Here is a 19,786-nt window from a genome sequence, read left to right on the forward strand (position 1 = left end):
TCAGGGTATGGTTTAGTGGGCATGGTGGTGTTGGGTTGATGGTTGGACTTCATGATCTTAAAGGTCTTTTCTGACCTTAATGATTCTGTGATTCTGTGACATCAGGAAGAGATTATGGTGCCTGGCAGTTAGTATTTTAATTACACTTGCTCAACTTAGAGGTGAAATTGTTCCATTCAGTACCTAGAAACTGAATTCAAATAAAGTTCGATCAGAAAAATCGGAAACAAGATAGAGTTTTGATTGTTAAATAGCCAAGCATGGAACAGATTGCTGCGAGTATGAGTGGATTTTTCACCTCTGATCTTGCTTGCCTTTCTGGAAGATGCACAAATTAGAATTTCTAGCCTCCATACAAAGACAACAGGATGATTTGTTGCATTGTCTTAATTTGCATAGGGTTAAACCATATGATTTTCTTGCTCCTTTTGGGTTTGACTCATGTGAATCTCTAAGTGACTCTTAGGACAAGGACTTTTTCCAAATAAACTCATATGTGTGACTTCATAGTGTACTTCCTCCTAGCTCTCATGAGAGAGATACTTACCTTAAAATAACATAAGTAAATATATGTTGCTTGGTGACCAGAAAATGAGTGAATAATTCAGTGCGAGTGTCTAAAATACTTGTTGTCTAACCATGACAGTTTAAAGTTGGTGCTGTTGACATTCTGAAGCAGTGACAGTATATACTTCGTGTATACATGCCAACTATTGCGAATTCAGAGGTCAAAGTTGATTGCATAGGTATGTAAGTCTCCTTGTTAGTCTGTGGAAGTTAATTTTTTTTTTTTCTTTTACAGGTGAAGAACATTATCTACCATGCAGTGAAAGATGCTGTTGGCACACTGAAAGCTCATGAATCCAAACTAGCTAGATCGTAGGAATTGCTAATTCCAAATGCCCTGTGAAGTAAGACTTTTGCTCACAGTATATACAGGGACTGCACATGACTGCCTCTGCAGGAGCAGAGGCTTCTCACTAAGAGCTGGTGTGGTCAGTATTACACACACTCTTCAGCCACTGTTTTCTGCTCTGCCTCAACACTGAAGGTCTAATGGAAGGTCGCACTGTTACATGCAGAATTCCAGATTCTAACAAGAGGTGCCATGTCCCTTTCCTGTGGCCTTTTGCAATTGGAAGAACATGGAAACCACTTGGTGTTCCTGCATATTATGATTAGAAATGGTATAAAGAGTGTGGATGGGTTTTTTTTTTCCTCATGCCTAGTTAGTCTCCACAAAGTTAGAAGGAATGTGCTGGAGGTGGGTTGTCCTACTGCAGACTTAGTTGATAGCTGCTGAAGGAGTGTGACCAACGGTAGCCCAACTGCAGAAATTTAAGCAAACTTCCCATGTGAGATACAGGCCAAGGAAAAGAATAAAGCTATTCTCCGCACTCCCCTTCTTGTAGCCGTTTCTCTATACACTGTAGAGTTGCAGAAATAAAGGGAGAACCCACTTTTTTTTCCCCAGGAGACTCCAGAAATAGGAGAATTGTGTATTTAGTGAAAAACTAGGTTTGTAGTGAAACAGTTAATATTTCATGAAAGTAGATATTTTTAGTATTTTTGAAGTACCACAACTGTTCCTGGATTTTCAAGGAAAGGCGCATTACATTTAGTCTTCCTTTCAATAAAATCAAGAAGTGATTTTTAGAAAGCAGTCCAAAATAGCACAAAAACAGCCAAAGGAAAGTGAATAGAAATTGACACCCCACCTCCCTTCCCCATTTTCCTCCCCCATCTTCCCCCCCTCTCCCTACACCACCCTGCTTCCTCAGAATGAAAAGTAAAAAGGAGTATAAACTCTGTTCTCATGTGGAGATGTTGTACATCTCTCCCTGCACTGGTGACTGCAGGCAATAGTTCACCCGATACCAGTGCTAGCTGAAAACATCTGTCCTTTCCAAAGTGAAGGAAAAGTTAACTTTCAGTGTCAACTTTGTCCAGAACTATTTTCAGTAAAATGTTCCTGCTTGATAGAACTGTATTCAGAATTTACTAATGTCAGCATTGATGCAATGGATTTCATTGTCCGGGTACATGGGGAAATGTATCTACCTTATATCCAGCTGTACTGTAGTGCCACCTGCAGGCCTGTTAATATGTTCACGGTTATTTCATTTTTTAAAAAATAAAAGTCATTTACTGTAACTGCCTGGGCAGTTTTGTCAGACTTATACACCGATCTTCCTGCTTTGATTTTGTCTCAGCTTTTGCCTCTGGTACTGTAGGCTACCTGTTAAATTCTTGCTCTGTGTCTGACTAGAAGGCTTGGGTATTTTATGCCTGGCATCCCAAGTACATGCTGGGAACATGTCAAGCTACCTGCAGATTATTGATTCTCAGAGTTTGGGTAGAGGATCTATCTTGGCATAAACAGCATCTCTTGTGCTGTGCTTCCCACCTCTCACTATCTTCCTAACAGGTTGGGGTTCAGAGCTGTCCTCTCTACTGAAGATACGGATGGGGTGGTAAAGGTTCCCTGGTTTCTGACCTTGAAAGTTGTGATGGCAGCAGCAGTTCAGTTCACTGGCATGTGGCATGCTGGCAGCTTCTCATGGTGGTTACAGGGTGCAAGCAGTTCACTCCTGGGCGTTCGCTGCCTTCATACCCTTGCAGCTATCCTGTGAATATGGGCTAATTTAGTCCACTACACATGAAAAGGATTATCCCAGACCCATGAACCATTCAACTTCACCATATTCCTATTGTGCAGAATTTTCTGTGCACTTCTGTTGTACTCTGTGCATACAACCAATTCTGAATGATTAATTACAGCTGAGATGTTTCCCTCATTTGTGTGTGTGTGTGTACTAGAATTAGAAAAAGAATAAAAAGACAAAAGACTTGGCTATGTGTAATGCGATGGCTTCGGTCATTGTCAATGCAGTGATCTACACTAAAAGTTCTTCTTCTCATGCTGAACCTTTATTTGGTTTGAGTCTATCAAACATTGTTTCTGTCTCTTGAATTTCCTCTTTTATTAATCACAGACTACAGTCAACCTAAAGCAATATTTAGCCACAATCAGAGGAATGATTTGCACAAAAATTACAGATTAAAATTAAGAAATACGTAGCAATCCAGATTTTAGCCCAGATGAGGATGGGAAGAATTTGTAAACTGATCTGGCAAATCAGTTCCAGTAACTTAATTTGGAAATGTTTATCCTTTATCTGGATTGTATGCATCAGGAGATGGAGACTATCGCGTCTTTTGGCAAATTTTTCCAGGTAGGTAATTTTTTTATATGGGGCACAAATTTGCATTTATATAGATTCAGAAATCACTTATCAATTCTTGCTTGTTTTCCATCAAGAGAAGGTGTTCAGTTGATTAAAAGCCATAATTGTGAGCTGTTAGAATTCTGTTCAACTAATCAAATTTAGCTGTTACTGTATAGCAATTTCAGAATTTCTAAAATAGAATACTCATGTATTGTCTATCTGCAAACATGTAGGTTTTTATTAATACTAATATTAGTTTTAGTCTATATTAATCAGATATATAATGTACATAGATAATATGACATACATATATTTATGGATGTATCTATTATCCATTACATATATTACATTTTAGGTATGTGTATATATAAAACTCAGACAACTGCAGGTGTTTGCTCTGGGGTTTTTTTTCTTTCAAACATGCTTAGCTGCTTCTCTTTGCTGTAGCCTTACATGGTGAGGGTTATATTATGGTACTTGTAATTAGACTGTGAAGCTCACTGCTATCATGTTGATGCTGGAAGTAATTGTGTTTAGAGCTTCTACTACATCCTTTGACAGAGTTGCAAGATTTAATTATGCTTTGTTTGAAAGTATCTACTTTTGTTAGCTTAGTAATTTAACTGAGCTCCAGAGCCTTTTTTCCCCAAGTTTGTCCTCTGTTTACCCTTTTTTCATAGCTTCATAGTCCTTTTCTGTGCCATTTCACTCAGCCGATGCATCTGTCTTCCAAGGTGAACAGTTCTGGAATGTAGAAGCTTTGCATAGAACCAGCTCTGTGACTCTGACTGTTCTTGTTGACTGGTGCCTCCTTTTTGTTCAGCTACCCCACTTTTGAGGGAAGATGATTCAAGCTGCCTGCACAGTTTTAAAGTTTATTCACCATGCATTTCTGTGGTGAGATAATGGTGTTCATTACTCCTTTCTAAAACATTCCTGTTGCTGCATTTCTTACTAAAACTAAGAACTGAGATTTCCAGTAGTGATGACTGTACTATCTTTCCTGAGTAGCGACAGCTGGGGCCTGTCACATAAGCATTTATACTTGTATGGTTAGGGTGCTTTCAAGGGCAATGTGTTGGCATTCTCTCTTAACAGGGTTTGTCTGAAGGGTCAATATAAGCACTCACCCTCCAGTACCCACCACTAGTTCTGTCATACTTCATATAGAGCTTATAGCAAAAGTAGCCAGCCGAAGTGATTGTAAAATTGTTTAGGATGTACAATCAGTAGTTTTTATCACCGTATTTTTTGGTTACGAATTTTAATGGGCAGCTGATATGTTACCTGCAATGTAAGCAGATTAAAGGAGACGTTATAAATCAGAAATTTTTGAGCAGAGGGGAAATTAAAATTTCAGTTGCGTGTCTTAAAATTCAGTTCACTGCAGTTATGACATTTGTTCTACTGTCTTGGCATTCCTAAATGGAGCTGCACAAGATCGTGGGCAGGCACCATTTTTGAGTATTGGCTTTAAGCTCTGGCTGTCTTTTAGCCAATGTCCTGTGGAACGACGGACAAGTGGAAGCAGGAATTCAGGATTATATGGCTGTTGGCCTGCCCAAGTGAATTTGGATTGCATTCACAATACTGAAGATTGGTGTGTGCTTAACCACACAAGGGCGTACTTGGCATTGTCATTCAGCAGTTTCACAGAGCCTTCAAAATGTTATGCAGGACACATTCATCTTTTTCTCTCAGGTGAAGAGGAATAAGTAATGTCCCTGGTCTGAAGATTTCACTTCTTTTCAACCCAAGAACTCCTTCCTTTTCTTGATATTAGTTAAAAATGTAGCAGTCTGCAAGGGTTAATTTTACAACGCTTAATCTTTTTTCTCTGTTTATATGCACATTGAGGCAACTGAACCAAGCAACATAAATATGGGAAAAATTAAGTACTTAATACATCAAAGGTTGTGATCCATTCATTGTTCCTCTGAAAGATTCTGAGACTGCTTCTTGTAGAACCTGAGGATGTGGAATGAGAATTGGAGCAGAGGCGTTAGATGTCAAGCAGTAACTTGAATTTAGGTGCAATACAAGTAAAATGAAAGAAGTTACAGGCACAGATATTCTTTTAAATTATTGCTTCTGTGTACATGTGACTTCCCTCCCCTTCCTCACTTCTGATGGCCCTTTGATAGCTTCTGAGCTTCAACAGTTAAGAGGTATTAGTTGCAGTGTGTGACATGTACATGCTAGTGACTTATGCATGAAGCTACTGCTTTGGTGTGTGAAAGGAGTGTGAAACTACACAGCATGTGAGTGAAGCATAGCATGGAAGCACTTGTGGACAATGCATCGTACAGGGTCTGGTCACTGATCTTATCCTCCAATTGTCAACTTCAGTGTTTTCACAAACCTATCTCCTGTCTATCCAGGATGCATAATGACCATCCAGTGACCTGCTTGTGGTCACTCTCTCCCAATGCATCTCAGAATCTGAAATCACAGCCTCCTTCTTAACTGACAGTGTTTTTAAGATCCCTATTCTCAACCTTTGAAAAAGAGCTGCACAGTCCCACCAGACATTTGAAAAATAACTAGGCAGAACTCATCTTTCTTTTCTCTCATCTCCTTCATCCCCCTGCCTTACAACAGCTTTTTTTTTTTCTCTCTCTGCCTTTATATAAGCTAATATGAAAATGGTAAAGTGAGTTTCAAGAGGGAGATATAATAAAATACATCTGCTTCCCCTAGGAAGGTCTCTTAAAACTAAACAGCTTTCAATCACAGAGCAAAACAGGTAAAGAAGGGAAATGTTCTCAGAATAATTTCCCAATTCTAGGGCCTTACCTTCCACAACGTCAGTTTATACCGTCGGCTCACAGTTTTTCTGTTTTCCTTATCCTTTTCAGTGTTTGATGCTCTTCCATTACAATGTGCACCTTTAAGCTTTAGAAAGTGGGTTCCCATTGTGTTCTTCCACTTCACCTTTCTTCCTAAGACCCTTATTTATTCTGCTAAACTGTTTCCAGAGGCACTCTTGTGTTCCTGAGCTCTGGCTAATTGCAGTTCCTCTTCATTACAGCGGCTTCTGCCTGAACCTCAGCTTCAGCAAGATCTCTGGATCTGACCTGGCATTGTTCTAAATGTATCTTTGCTTAAGCTGGTGTACTCAAGGTGCAGTTAGTTTGATTCCCATGCCTTATTATTTAGGCCATAATAGATTGATAGGTATTTGGTCACCTATTTTAACCATTTGTAGGACACAAATTTGTCATGAGTTGCTTCGGCAGTAGCATATCTACTAGAAAATATAAAGCCTTAATTTGAAAACAATCAACAAATTGCTTTCCTGGGTAGGTCTTAAGATCTTAATTATACAGCACTATACAGTATTACTAATAACTTAATAAAAATACTACTAATAAATAATTCTATTTTAATTTGACCTGCAGATGGCTTTTGTTCCAAAAATAGCCCTTCAGTACCAGTAGTTTCTCCTTGTGGGAAGGTACGTTAATGAATTAATTTCTCATTCTTCTTTATGATAGGGAAAGAAATTGGAGCTACTTATTGCTATCTGTAAATTCCTAGCTTAAAGTACCTTTCCTGAAGTTGCTTTAAAGCTCAGTGTGCTGTTTAACGATGAGCTGCCCCTTAAGACATTCACAAGACTGCCTGCTCTACTAATGTTGATGTTCATATTCTGTTGTTCTTACCACCACTTATTTCTAACACACTGTAAATCTTCATACTGCTCCTTGGCACATTAAACAGTTTAAAACACTAAGGCACATCTTATGTAGGTGCCACTTACCCATCCTGCAGTTATTTAGCACTCCCATGTTCTTCATATGTTGTACTTGCCAGGTCTCTGAATTTTCTCTCTTCTATTTGCATTTTCCACTCATCTGGGTATGAACACGTTATTCAAGTACCAGAGCTGTTGCCATTCTGGTCCCTGATACGAAACTGTGATTAGAATTACTTTGGTGAAGCTTGTGCATGTTTGAGAGCAGATTGCTTTTATCCTATTTGTAGGACAGTTATGCCATCAGTGGTGTAAATTGTGCAGTCCCTTATGCAGTCATTCTGTGGCCATTCATATCCAAAAGCAGACTATGACAAAATGTTCTTTGTCACTGTCTGTAGAGACATTTGTGTTTTCAGCTCTTATATGCAACGGAAAGTTGCTAGTATTTTGTATTTTTCATCATTGCTCATTATACTAAGACTCATGCATTAATGAGAAAATTCTTCCCTAGCAGCTCTTTGTTTTTGCTCTGCTCTTTCTTTAGTCTCTTTCCTTTTCATAAAGACTATTTGGCAAGTAATGAGACTTTGCCATAGTGCCTTCCTTCAGGGCTTTTTTTGGTTAGCTGAAGAACTACAATAGGTTTCTAGCAAATCAGTTGGGGGTTTTTTGTTTGTTTGTTTGTTTTCTTAATTAAAAAACAGCTTATGTAATGGTTATCTTCGCATGATTCAAAGATTTGTGTACTGGGCTTGATCAGTCCTTGACTGTGATATGTACATACAGGCTGCTGGGGGGGTGGGGTGTGTGTGTGTCAAAGTAGGCCCACTAATTAACTCTGGCATTGTCTGAGGAAGAGGATTATTCTTAACAATACTCCTTGCTGAGTTGTTAAAATATTTTAACAATTTCTGGTACTCTGGTATGCTTAAGCGTACACATTCCCACCCTACAACAAGCATATTTCCCCCACCTCGGCCCGTTCAGCCTTGTCTGTGTAGTTCAGCAATCCTTGGCCTCAGCTTAAGTTTCTAAGAATAAGATGACACGGCAACACTGAATTATCCTGGAAACTACAACTAACAGCCTTCCTCCCTTTGGTTTGATAACCCCGACTTCTGTATTGGCGAGTTAGTTTTGGTTTACATCCAGTTTTGGGTGAAACTGGGAGCTTGTGGGACTTTGAAACGCTTTTACACTTAACCTGTTTGTTTGCAGCACTTTATCGCTGTTGTCTTGAGCTCCTCAGAGGCGGCAACTTTACAGAAGATGGCTTCTTCTCTGGTCTCTAGTACTCTGTCTCCCGAAGTATCCGTGATCGTCATTCAGCACTTTCTCTTCTGTAGTTTTCTTACATGGCGCATATTACTCTCCTGCCATCTTTCCATAGGGCCTCTTTCCTCCTGCACTGCTCTCCACCTCCTCTCCCCGGGGGGCGGCGGCGGTGGGGCGTACCGCCAGCCCGGGCTCTGACGGGAGCCCCGCCTCAGTGCGGCCGAGGGCGGGAGCCGCCCCGGGGCGCTTCCCGTGTGGGGGGCGGGCGGCCCGAGCCGTCCGGGGTTCCGCAGCGGCGCAGGGCTGGATGCTCGGGACGCGCTGCGGCCCTTTCCCTCCGACGCGTCGGCTCCTCCCCTTCAAGTACCCGGGGCGGGGCTGCGCTTGCTGCAGGAACCTGCCCTTTAAGAGCCGCCCCCCGCCGCCGAGCCCCGAGCCGCCGCCCGAGCCCGCCCGACGCCGCCATGGTCTCCTGGATCATCTCCCGCCTCGTCGTGTGAGTGCGGGCGGCCGCGCAGAGCCCTTCCCCGGCAGGGGCGCCCAGGGGATCGCGGCCGCCGCCCGAAGCAGAGCTGCAGCGGTGCCGCCGGTTCAGCCCCGCGGCGCCCCGCGCCTGGGGGGGGGAGGGCGGCTGTGGGGCGGGTGCTGTCTCGCAGGCGGCCGCGTACCGGCGGCTCCGCGCAGGCTGCCGCGGCCCGGCGGCTCAAGGGCGGTGCCGCGGTGGGGGCGGCCGAGCCCCGCCTGGGGCGGTCGCGGGGGACCGGCGGGCAGAGGCAGCTGGCAGTGCGGGACGCCGCGAAGGGCTGAGGGGTCTGTTCTTCTCGCAGGCTGATCTTCGGCACCCTCTACCCCGCGTACTCCTCCTACAAGGCCGTGAAGACGAAAAACGTGAAGGAATATGTGAGTACGGGTTCTCCGTGCTGGCGCAGCGCCCGCCCTGTCCCTCGCGGCCGCCCCGCAAGCCCCCGGCCTGGCCCCAGGCGGCGGCGCTCCGGCTCCGCAGGGACTGCCAGGCCGCCTGAGAAGCAGCCCCGAGAGCCCCTGGAGAAGTTGCCAAGGAAGGGCACTTACTAAAACGAGAGGTTTCAAACCGTAAACGTGCGCTGTTTTTTCTCAGGACATGTTGAATGAGGAAGGGAAGAGGGGGGAAACGCTGCGGCCTGGAAGCATCTGAAATTCCAGGACAAGTTCTTTCCTCTATTTTACTCTGTGTACTTCTACTGCTTTTTCAGTACTACTCTTGTTTTCTTCCAAAAGGCTGAGTAGTTTTGCTTGGTTTGTGGCTTCCTATCAGCCTTGCTTGTCATCAGTGTTTTTTGTTGGTCAAGACTTCATCCTCCGTCCTTTCTGGAATCGTTCCGCTTTCTCCGTCTACACCATTGTTACAATTCCCATATGTAAAACAAGAGATGCTTTTTAGTGATGTGATGTGATGTGTTGTCTTCTTACAGAGCAGGTGTCCTAAGTTGATCAGTGGAGACAAGAGCTATTTGACTTACGGTTGGGATAAGTTTCTGTTTATCTAGATTGAGGAATAACCTGATGGAGAAGAGATGTGACATGGGTGAATAGGATACAATTTGTCAATATTGTTTTGTGGTGCAGGCTGAGAATCTTCATCCAACTGCCTCTGCTCCTTACAAAATGACATGTCAGCAATGTTGCAGGACATAGTCCTTTTTTGTCTTGTGCTGCTTCTAGTCCTCTAGAATTGCCTACACCTTTCCTATGTGTTGGTTTAAAATTCAACCCACTGGTTTTTGAAGGATATGCTAGCTGAGGTGAGTGTCTCACTCATAGTGGACAGCTTGACAAACCACAACATGTGTCTGAGGTGTTTTTGGGGTTTTTTTCAATACTGATCACAGTGGAGAAGTGGAAATGGGCATGTTCAGGAGGCATTGATAACTGATACAGTGTTTTGACTGAGTATTAGAGATACAGTCAGAAATATGATGAGCCTTACTAAACTTTGAAGTTTATTAGGAACAGCATTAGAAACTGGAAAGAAAGCATGAAAGAAACTATCTGAATAATTGCACGATCCTGTGACTTCATAGTTATCTTTGAAGTAGCATTGTATTACTGTTGTATTCTCTGGCCGTCCTCTCCTCTTCCCTTCAAGTTGCCTATGACCTTCATTTGTTGCATGAAATGCATATTTTTTTTTTTACCTGGAATTCTATTCTGGCTCATGAGTGTCTGTCACAGAATGATTGTGTTCCAGTTACAGCATCTGTGTTAACTTCAAGACAGACTCAGATTTTGAATTGTTTTGTTGAGAACTTGAGAGGGGAAAAAAACCCAACAAATCCTCATTTTTTTGAAACAGCCTATAGCATGCTTGTTCTGGAGCTCAAAGAACCTGGTAAATATGGAGACTTTGAATTTGTAGGCATTCCTTACAGTAAAAACTTGCTTATTTTCTGTGGGTAGCTTAGCTGTTGAGGTATATAGGTGCTGTGTTTCATTGCGGAATGTAAACATCCTATTGATCTAATTTTCTTTTGGTAGATGTTACCTGAATTGCTGTAAGGCTTCCCTAATCTGATGATGAAAAAGAAATGAGATGCAGTACTTGAGTATCATAAAGTTGTCTCAACAATAGTATCAACTAATCAGCTAGTTGTAAGCCCCACGAGGGCTGATGTGGAAAAGTATGGCATTAATTTTGGGATTTTGTTTAATGCTTCATTGATAGTTTTGTTGAAGTAGTTAGTTCTGGATTGCTGGAGCAGAAAGTTTTCTCTTGTTTTTATTTTCAGTGAAAATACTGGAGTTGATTTGAGAAAAGGTATTTGGAGTGCTGAAACTGAACTTAAATATAAATTATTTCTCCTTAAAAGGACCACATCAGAAATAAGCATTTAAATGTTGGACTGCCGTCTGCCTAATTCACTTTGCAGGGCTTCTTCCTTGTCAGTAGAAGTGGAAAGATGGGGAAAACGTGATTTTGTTATAACACAGGAAAGGGGCCCAATATCTGTTCAAACTGTTCTTCATGTGAAAAGCCAATGGAAAACTTGAGTGCTGTGCTGCACATTTTCAAAGCCAGCTATGTCTATGTACTGCTACTTCCTCACAGTGCTTAAGAACCAGCATTGGTGGGGAGAAAGATCTTACAGGTTTCTCTGTGCTAGAGAGTGTGGTGTATTGAAGGCTGGGTTGACACAGGCCAAGCTACCACAAGCAGTCCATCAATGGCATCAGAGTACAGTGCAAACTTACTCTTCTCCCCCACCATGATATAAATTTAGGATAAGTCCTTGAGCAGCTGTGGCAAACTGCTTCTAGTAGCTCAGACTGTTTTAAAAGTAATCTCCTTCTTTTTGCATGTTGTCTTCAGCTTGGTCAAATCTACATTCCAATTATGCTTTTGCATTTACTGAATTTATTTAGGTTCTTGGCGCAAGTTGCGGAGACTACATATGTGTTAGCTGAAGATGGTGGTCATCAACTTGAGCAGCAAAGACCTGACTCCTTTTTAATAGACTGAAAAAAAAAAAATAGCCTGGTTTGACCCTCAGGGTTTTTTTGTGGGTTACAAATGTCATAAGGAAAAAAAAAACCAGTGATTTTTCTCCTTTGCTTTCTGCTCTTCTAGTTTCTGGTCATCTGCACTTCAGGGACTTCTAGAGCTAGAAGTTGGAACTTTCTAGTTTATTTAAGAGTTATATTTCTTTTTGTCTTTGGCTGTAGTGTGTAGTGTGGCAGGAGGAGACAGGGCAAGAGACCTGTGACCAGTATCAAAGATGTGAATACACAGTTTATTTAAACAGTAACAAAGCAATGTGTTCTGTTCTTCTAATACTCCTGAGCATTCTGTTAGCAGAATGAAAAAGTCTAATGAGCACTGAACTTATGGTTTCATCAAACTGGCTACAGTGACCACTCCTGAGTGGGTTGAGCTACTTTATGTAAACACAATAGTTTTCCTTAAGAAAAAGCAGATACTGTAAGTTCATTACTTGGTGTTTAACGACATTTAGGGACAGAATGTCAACTGGAGATCAATCGGTATAGGTCCCTTTTCTGAATTCTTTAATCAGCTCATAGCTAATCCCCTGGATAGAAAAGTATCTTCTGCACATTTTGTTATCATGTTATTCGCAGCCTTTTCAAGACCTTTCATGAGCATGAGCAGCGCAGATCTCAACACCGATTCCTGTGGAATTCCACTGGTAACTTTCCTCTTTATGAAAAATGGCCATTTATTTTTATCCTTTGTTTCCTCTCTTTTAGCCAATTGTTAATTCTCAAGAGTCCCTTCCTTTTAATCCTTGACAATTTAGTTTCTTTGAGTGTTTTTTGGCCTGTTGGAAACCTTACTGTAGAAAGTCCATACACCCTGCCTGTAAGGGAAGCACTATAGCAAGAACTTATGCAACCTTCTACTACATTGTACATGCAATTCTGCTACATTTGTGATGCTCATTTTTTTTTTTTTGACAAAAAACATATTCCTCATTATGTTTTTTATATATATCTCTCTATGTATCTGCTAATTGCTTTAATTATTATTGCTTTAATTTTGCCTAATACTGAAGTAAGATTTGCCTTTACTGAAGTAAGAAATCTCTTGCCCATTGTCATCCCTGTTTACCATCTTTGATTTGTCATTATTTAGACACTTTTTCATACAAGAGATTATTTTTGTTGTTGCATTGAAGAGTTAACCATGTGTTTCATAGACTTGCTTTAGAAGTCAAGTGAATGACTCCTGGTCCTGTCCAAACTGATGATAAGGGAAAAAAAAAAAAAACACAAGCTAGAGAGAGCGATAAATACAAGTTTTGCTACTTTCTGTTGTGAAAAAATTGCACAGTAAAGTGGAAATAATTTGGGCTACAAACCACTATCTTTGAAACCAACCACTGTGTTAGAGGGGTTGGAGGCAGTATAATTTTACTGGGTTTTTTTAGAAAGTCTTGGAGGATCTTTCAAGAGCAGATCACCAATTTTTCCAACACGTGCAAGTTTGTGGAAATACCTGCTTTTGTAACTTTAGTTGCTGTAACAAAGACTGCCACTAAACTGTTCATGTAATTTTACTATATGGATTAATGTGTGGATTTAATATATGGAATTTTCTTGAATCAGTTTAGTTCTCCTTTTCAATTCTTGATGACACTAAGAGTGTTAAATTGCTTGTAACCAAGGTGACCTCTTCTTTCCATTTACCTGCTACTTACATTTATTTTTACTTCTTAACAGCATGGAAAACTGGCAATTTCCCTTGTAAGATATTGACTGTTCTGCTATTGAAAATTTTTGGATAGCAGGTTTTGTTTTTTTTTTTTATAATCCAGCTGATTCCTCTTTAGGAGTAGTTGGCCTGCAACTGAGAGACTTGTTACTAAAACAGCAGAGTGTGTGTTAGGGGAGAATTATTTTATGTTTGCTTTGGAAGAAATACCTACTGGTCCAGAGAAAGGTGTGAGGAAGTAGGGAGATAGAAAATAGCCATGCAGATGTGCCATAATAGCACAAAGAATACTTCGTAAACTATACTCAAGACCTTGGAAAAGAAGATAAGGTTGATGCAGCATGTTCTTCACTTTCCTACCTCTCTTGCTGAGCTTTTATTTAAAATGGAGACATGCTCATTTAATTTCTGGGACTAATGATTAAGGCAAAGAATGCTTATTGATGAGTTCTAGCAAAATACTGTATCTGTTGGTTTGGTGGGTTTTTTTCTTCCCAAGGAAAAAAAAAAAAAAACTTTAAATCAAGAAAATACAGGGCTACAGTTGAAACTAAGAAGTTATAGTCTTTCATGTATCATTGTTATTGTAATAGATACATATATACACACACATCTGCAAAAGTTTAAAGTGAACTGCTTACTCCTTTTAGATAACTTATTTGGGACTTTAACACTGTTGCTTCATGATATTGCTACAGGGCACACATTCATCAGTGTATCTGTATGCATTTATCTATTTAGAGCACATTAATCCTACATGTTTTCCCAAACTATAATGTACCATTTGGTATGTGACCCTTTCCATTACTGATTATATATGCGTTCTTCTTGAGTTCATCTTAATGTGTGGAGATGAGGGGTCATTTTTACTGAGAAGACATGTTGGTTTTTTCTGGATTCTGTGGATGTCTATTGAGTCACTGCTCTTTTGCAGGTGAAGTGGATGATGTACTGGATTGTGTTTGCCTTCTTCACCACTGCAGAAACACTCACAGACATTGTTCTTTCTTGGTGAGTTCCTTGGTGGCATGTTTTGTTTTTGTTTTTTTTTTTAAAGAAGGAGGGTAATGTTAGCTGTTTCATCTCCTGTACTTGCAAATAGTTAGGATAGACACACAGTATCTGTAGGAGGATCTTCATCCATTCATAACATAAAATACTTTTGAGAAGCTGTTAATGTGAACCGGTAAAGTTTGAGAAATGGTGGTCTAAAAGACACTTGAAAACCAAAAGATGGTAGAATGAAGGTACCTGCTTTGCTTTGTGAGCCTGTTGTGTGGAAGAGCAGATCAGATGCATGTCTGTGCTCTGAGTGGTGGTTTGCATCATGAAATTCTTTTCCACTGGTGGGGGTTGGTGGAGTGCAGTCAGGGGAAGCAGTCTCTTAATCCTTTCAGTGCTGTGTGTCATGCTTGGCAATATGGAGGCCTCCAAAAATGACAAGTCATTGTTACATGTCTTCCAATGTAACCTTTGGAACAGAATATCTTTAGTGTTCGAACTTTGCATACATCCCTGAAAGAATACTAGTCAAAAGTTGCATCTTTCAAAGAAACATGAAATGGCTACACGTGCCTTGCGAAAGTGCTCAGCATTTTTGCCTCTTTCTGCATAAACTTTGAAAAGCAAAGATCTAAAAAGAGCTTTGACTTGCTCACATACTTAAGACGGACTACTGAAAACAGAAGTCTCTTACTACTAATAGAGACAGTAGAAAGTTTGCATTTGCTTGTTTCAGTCTCTGCATCTGTGTCTTCCCAGAGACGTTATTGGGTAGGGGTTAGAGGTGAAAGACTTGCATGCTGCTTGCTCTTTTTCATTTACACTGATACTCCTTTTGTGTCTTATTTGAGGAGTAGCTACTGGAAGTTTCAGAAACTGAGCCATCAGCCTTAGCAGGAACTTGAGATTTATTGAGATGCGTAGTTAAAAACTTTGGAAGATGAGAGGGAAACTAATGTAATATCAACATCCAATGGATACTCTCTGAACAAACTTCAGAATGGTGAGGGTAGCTATGAGATTGTAATTTGGTGTGTTTGCAGGGCTGAGAGATGCCCTGTTTATGGAGTTTTCATGGCTATGGATGAAAGACTAAATGAGACTCGAAGAAGGTATGTCCTAGGATTCCAAAGAGGGTTCTGCTATTCTGACCTGATATATCAGTTCTTTTGTTTCTGAGCCTTTATCTTGCCTTTGCTCTTCCTGCCTATGCTGCTCTCTGCCAGTTATCTCCAGCTGTCTCTGTGCTGATCTTGATTCCCATTCTCCATCTTTCTCTCTCTCTCTTTTTTTTTTTTCTTCCCTCTTTCTCTCAGGTTTCCCTTTTATTTCGAGCTGAAAATTGCATTTGTGATTTGGCTGCTTTCCCCTTACACCAAGGGCTCCAGTGTCCTCTACAGGAAGTTTGTGCACCCAACGCTCTCCAATAAGGAGAAGGTACTTGCTTGTTGTTAGAAGATGCTGACTGACTTCTGATTCCGTTATGCTGCAATAAAAACTGAAATGCGTGAATCATGCTTGTGCTGACATTAGTGGATGTAGAATGATTCTGTCTCTGACAACGATGTCATACTGCAGCTTACTGAAGATTGTAATGTAGCCAGTAGTTTGCCTAATTGCTTAGAACGCATGTTTGGCTAACCCAGTGTCATGAGCCCTTATAGTCACTGTCAGTAGTTAAGCTTTTTGAATCACGATAGGAGCAGCATGTTCTGTAGCCATGCTGTTTTTTTTCGCATTGTCAGTATAAGCACCTGCTTTGTTTCAGTTGTTACAATTTGAAGATAGCATGCTTTAAGTAAAAGTTGCATTTGCAAGCTTTCTGTAAGTAGCAGGGAAACTGCAGTTACATGATCAATGACAGCTGATGCTGGTAGCCTGGCAAAAAACATCCAGATGAGCTTTGGGTTTTTAAGGGTGATGGTGGGAAGACTTTGATCATGTTTGTAATGAGGACCTAAATGCCATGTTCCACATTGCCTTCCTAGGAAATTGATGAATACATTACTCAGGCTCGTGACAAGAGCTATGAAACCATGATGCGAGTTGGCAAGAGAGGGTTAAACCTTGCTGCCAATGCAGCAGTTACTGCAGCTGCAAAGGTAATGCAACACCTTCTGTAATATTCAGGAATTCCCCGGCAGTTAAGTTTTTCATGTCAGCAATTAGTGCTATGGGTCTGTTAGGGAAGCTGGTACTTGTTGGCACCAATCTACTTTTCCTTTCCTCCAGTTTGCCTTGCAGTTAATCCCATCCTTTGACTTACAAAAAGTGGAGGGAGAGTGGAATGGATTTTGCTTTAACCTCTTCCCTGTTGGTCTTGGGAGCATACTTTGTTTTTTCTGTCCTTTGTTTTTTTTCAGAGTACCCTAGTGGGGAATAGGGCACCTTTCCTCCTCTTCTGAATGATCCCATGTGAGATTATCTTGGTGAAGGCAAAGTGCCCTTGACCCTAATTTTTATGTCCTCTTAGGGCCAGGGAGTTTTGTCTGAGAAGCTGCGAAGTTTCAGCATGCAGGATCTCACTCTGATCCGAGATGAAGATACTGTGCATATGCGAAGCCATGAGCCACAGCTGCACCCCTCTGGTGGGAGTCTTCTTGAAACCATTGAGGATTCAGGTACGAAACACCCCTGCTGGGCCGTTTTGTGAGGCCTCACGTGTTAGGCCACGAGGGGAGGAGGGGTTCCCTGGACTTTTCATGCATTGGGTCTCAGAAGGACTACAAGATTCCAAATTATCTGGGAGAAGTTGTGTTGTCTTCCCTAGTCCATTCCCATCTACTAACACACCTCTGTACTTTTTGGATTATCCTTCTTAAGGATTGTGGACATCTCCCTTTCATGGGGTCCTTTAGGATGGGCCATTTTAGACTTCATGTGATTTTTTCAAAAGTATTTGCTAAAACTTTCTCTCTTTTTCCTTAGCTTCCTGTTACTCCTCAGGAGAGGAGAGCAGTGTGGCACAGAGATCTAATGGAACCCCAATGGAGACTAGAACAGACCCATCAGATGAAGATGCAGGAGACAAACTTCCTAAACGCACCCAGAGTCTCAAAACTCCTAAGAAGATGATGAAAGCTGAGGTGAGCTGATGTGTAAATTATTTCCAGCACAGACATTGATTTGTGAGCTTTGTTGGAAGGCTCTGGCTTCATATTCTTGGTGCATTTAAAAGCTGTTTTTATAAGCTTTGTCGGACCAAGTCTTTGCTAGTTGAATCCTACATCAGAGGCCTTGCCATCTACTTGCCATACTAGTCTCTATCTTTTGCATTTTTGTTGTGCCTGTAAGCCTCTCATAAGCCAGAAGCCAGCTGTGCTTTCATTCAGGTTTGGTGTTGATGGGTGGGGTATTAGATATTTTTAACATGTTTTGTTGACTGTATCCTCTCTCGTCTGTTACAGTCTGAATATATAATACTACTGTGACCTTTATCCATGGGACAGCCACATTCTCCTCATCTAAAATGCAATGGTTCTGTACCCTCTTAGGCCTTCCTGGACTCTTCTGCATATTAGATATGGGGAAAATGTAGTATCTCCCTCCACACCACTCCCCTCCACCCTGGGGTTTTGTCTTGAAGTTTGGGTAACTAGTCATTGTTGAGCTGTCTCTTCCATAATGACCATGTGATCCAAGATATTTACAGCCATTCATGTGGGATGTGAGTCACCTGTGTTCTTACTATTTAAACAAACCATACACAAACATAAGTCCAGTGGTGTCCAAGAGCCATTTTAGCTTAACTATCTTTTTTTTTTTTCCAGCTATTGATTTGTTTTGTACAATATGCTTTCTGAGGTGCTGCTTTCCAGGTGTTGACTCTTGCTTGAACGTTTCTTGTGGTTTGATTTATACGTGATAAAATGCTTCTCCCTTTTTGTGAAGTAGGAGTCCTATTTGCTTGATTCAAGTTGTCGTCCTAATTTTATTTAAGATAGAGTGCTATATGACTGGCTCACATTGTTGAGCTTTTCAGGCTAAACATGAAATAATTTGGAGGAAAGTAATTGCTTACAGCATCATTTTAAGTCATACTATTAATCTGATTTTACAACGGAGAGGACACCTTTGCATGTGATTAAGTACTCTTTGTAACAGAATCACGGAGTAGTTGAGGTTGGAGGGGACCACTGGAGATCACCTGGTCCAACCCCACTGCTCAAGCAATGCCATCTAGAGCCATTTTTCCAGGACCATGTCCAGATGGCTGTATGTCTAAAAATGCATTTAAAATCAGCCAGGATCTTTTTTAAATTCCCAAGGCTTACTTCTGAGTTGACCGCTCTGCTTTCTTCTCTAGCATATTAGACAGGAGCAGGGAAGCAAGAGGAACAAAATTCGATTCCAAGCTTCCTAGTGAAGAATTTTTAAAGTGAAATCCTGAAAAGACAGTAACAACTCTTCTATGCTGTTTATTGTGAATACAGAAATTCCAATAAAGCCCTTTGCAGGCATTTTGGTTTTTATGCTCGGTCTGTTTGGATCCTTGGTTGAGGTGTAGGAATTGTAGGATGTCTTTGACTGAAATCTCTGAGATTGCCCAGAAGGGCTGAATGCATCATAGATCATAAATTCAATCGTTGTGCCAGTATCTAGAATGAAAGACACTAGCGTAAAGTGTGCAAACTAGTTCAAGATGTTTCTACATCTTTCAGAGAACAGTATTTGGGATGGCAGTCAAGAAGCAGAGAAGCTATAGCAGTGAAGTGTTATGTGAATGTTAGCAGTTAGAAATATCGCTATATCTAATCTTTTGTTGAGACAGTTGACTTTGATTTTTATTATCACACTTGTCCTGTTTTAGAATGTCTTCTTCTCCTGGTTGCTCTTTGATAGATATGCTCAAAGTGGTTTTTTACTAACCAAAACAAACTGGGTGACATGAATAGGGTCATCATATTGTAGTTGTTTTGTCCTGTTTTCACTCTGCATGCTTGTACTTTATCACCGAAATGTCTAACAGAAAGATAAACTAGCCTAAGATGCTTCTTTTTCTTTCTTCTCAGCTTCCAGTGAGAAGTGTGAAAGCCCGCCCTAAGAAGAAAGCTGCAGGCTCTTTTGCTTCTGGCGAGTCCTCGTAAGAAGACCTCCCCCTCCCCAGCACCTGTATCTGTCCCAGGATTTGCCTGTCACTTTTGAGGGGAAACTCCCCAAAGGAAGGGAGCTGAGATTCATGTACATAACAGATACTGCTTTGTAGAGCTCATTCCAAGGCAAGGGAGAGGCTGGGATTCAGAAAATGGAGTAGAGGATACACATCCTCAGGAATGTTCTCCTTTTCATCTCTGTGTTGGAGGGAATGCTGGTATGTCTGTATATAGCCTGTTGCTTTGGAATTCCCACTGTATAACCCTAGTTGGGGAGAAT

General features: G+C 41.1%; 2 protein-coding genes across 2 annotated transcripts in view; both read left to right on the forward strand.

Annotated features, from left to right (window-relative positions):
* KDM3B (lysine demethylase 3B) overlaps window positions 1-1,196 on the forward strand; it is a 69,791-nt gene extending 68,595 nt beyond the window's left edge. Inside the window, exon 24 of the mRNA XM_082006231.1 lies at window positions 803-1,196. Coding sequence (XP_081862357.1) covers window positions 803-883 — 81 coding nt within the window. The 3' untranslated portion in view covers window positions 884-1,196. The remainder of the gene's footprint in view (window positions 1-802) is intronic.
* A 7,473-nt stretch (window positions 1,197-8,669) lies between these two features.
* On the forward strand, window positions 8,670-19,500 carry REEP2 (receptor accessory protein 2; the record flags this gene model as incomplete). Its single annotated transcript, XM_082006448.1, has 9 exons — window positions 8,670-8,701; window positions 9,033-9,105; window positions 14,346-14,422; window positions 15,457-15,525; window positions 15,730-15,850; window positions 16,402-16,515; window positions 16,887-17,034; window positions 17,342-17,499; window positions 19,426-19,500. 9 exons carry the CDS (start codon window positions 8,670-8,672, stop codon window positions 19,498-19,500), a joined length of 867 nt encoding a protein of 288 aa, XP_081862574.1.
* Between the last annotated feature and the right edge of the window lie 286 nt (window positions 19,501-19,786).

Source organism: Phaethon aethereus (assembly GCF_964289735.1).
Source record: "Phaethon aethereus genome assembly, chromosome: 14".
Classification (NCBI taxonomy): domain Eukaryota; kingdom Metazoa; phylum Chordata; class Aves; order Phaethontiformes; family Phaethontidae; genus Phaethon; species Phaethon aethereus.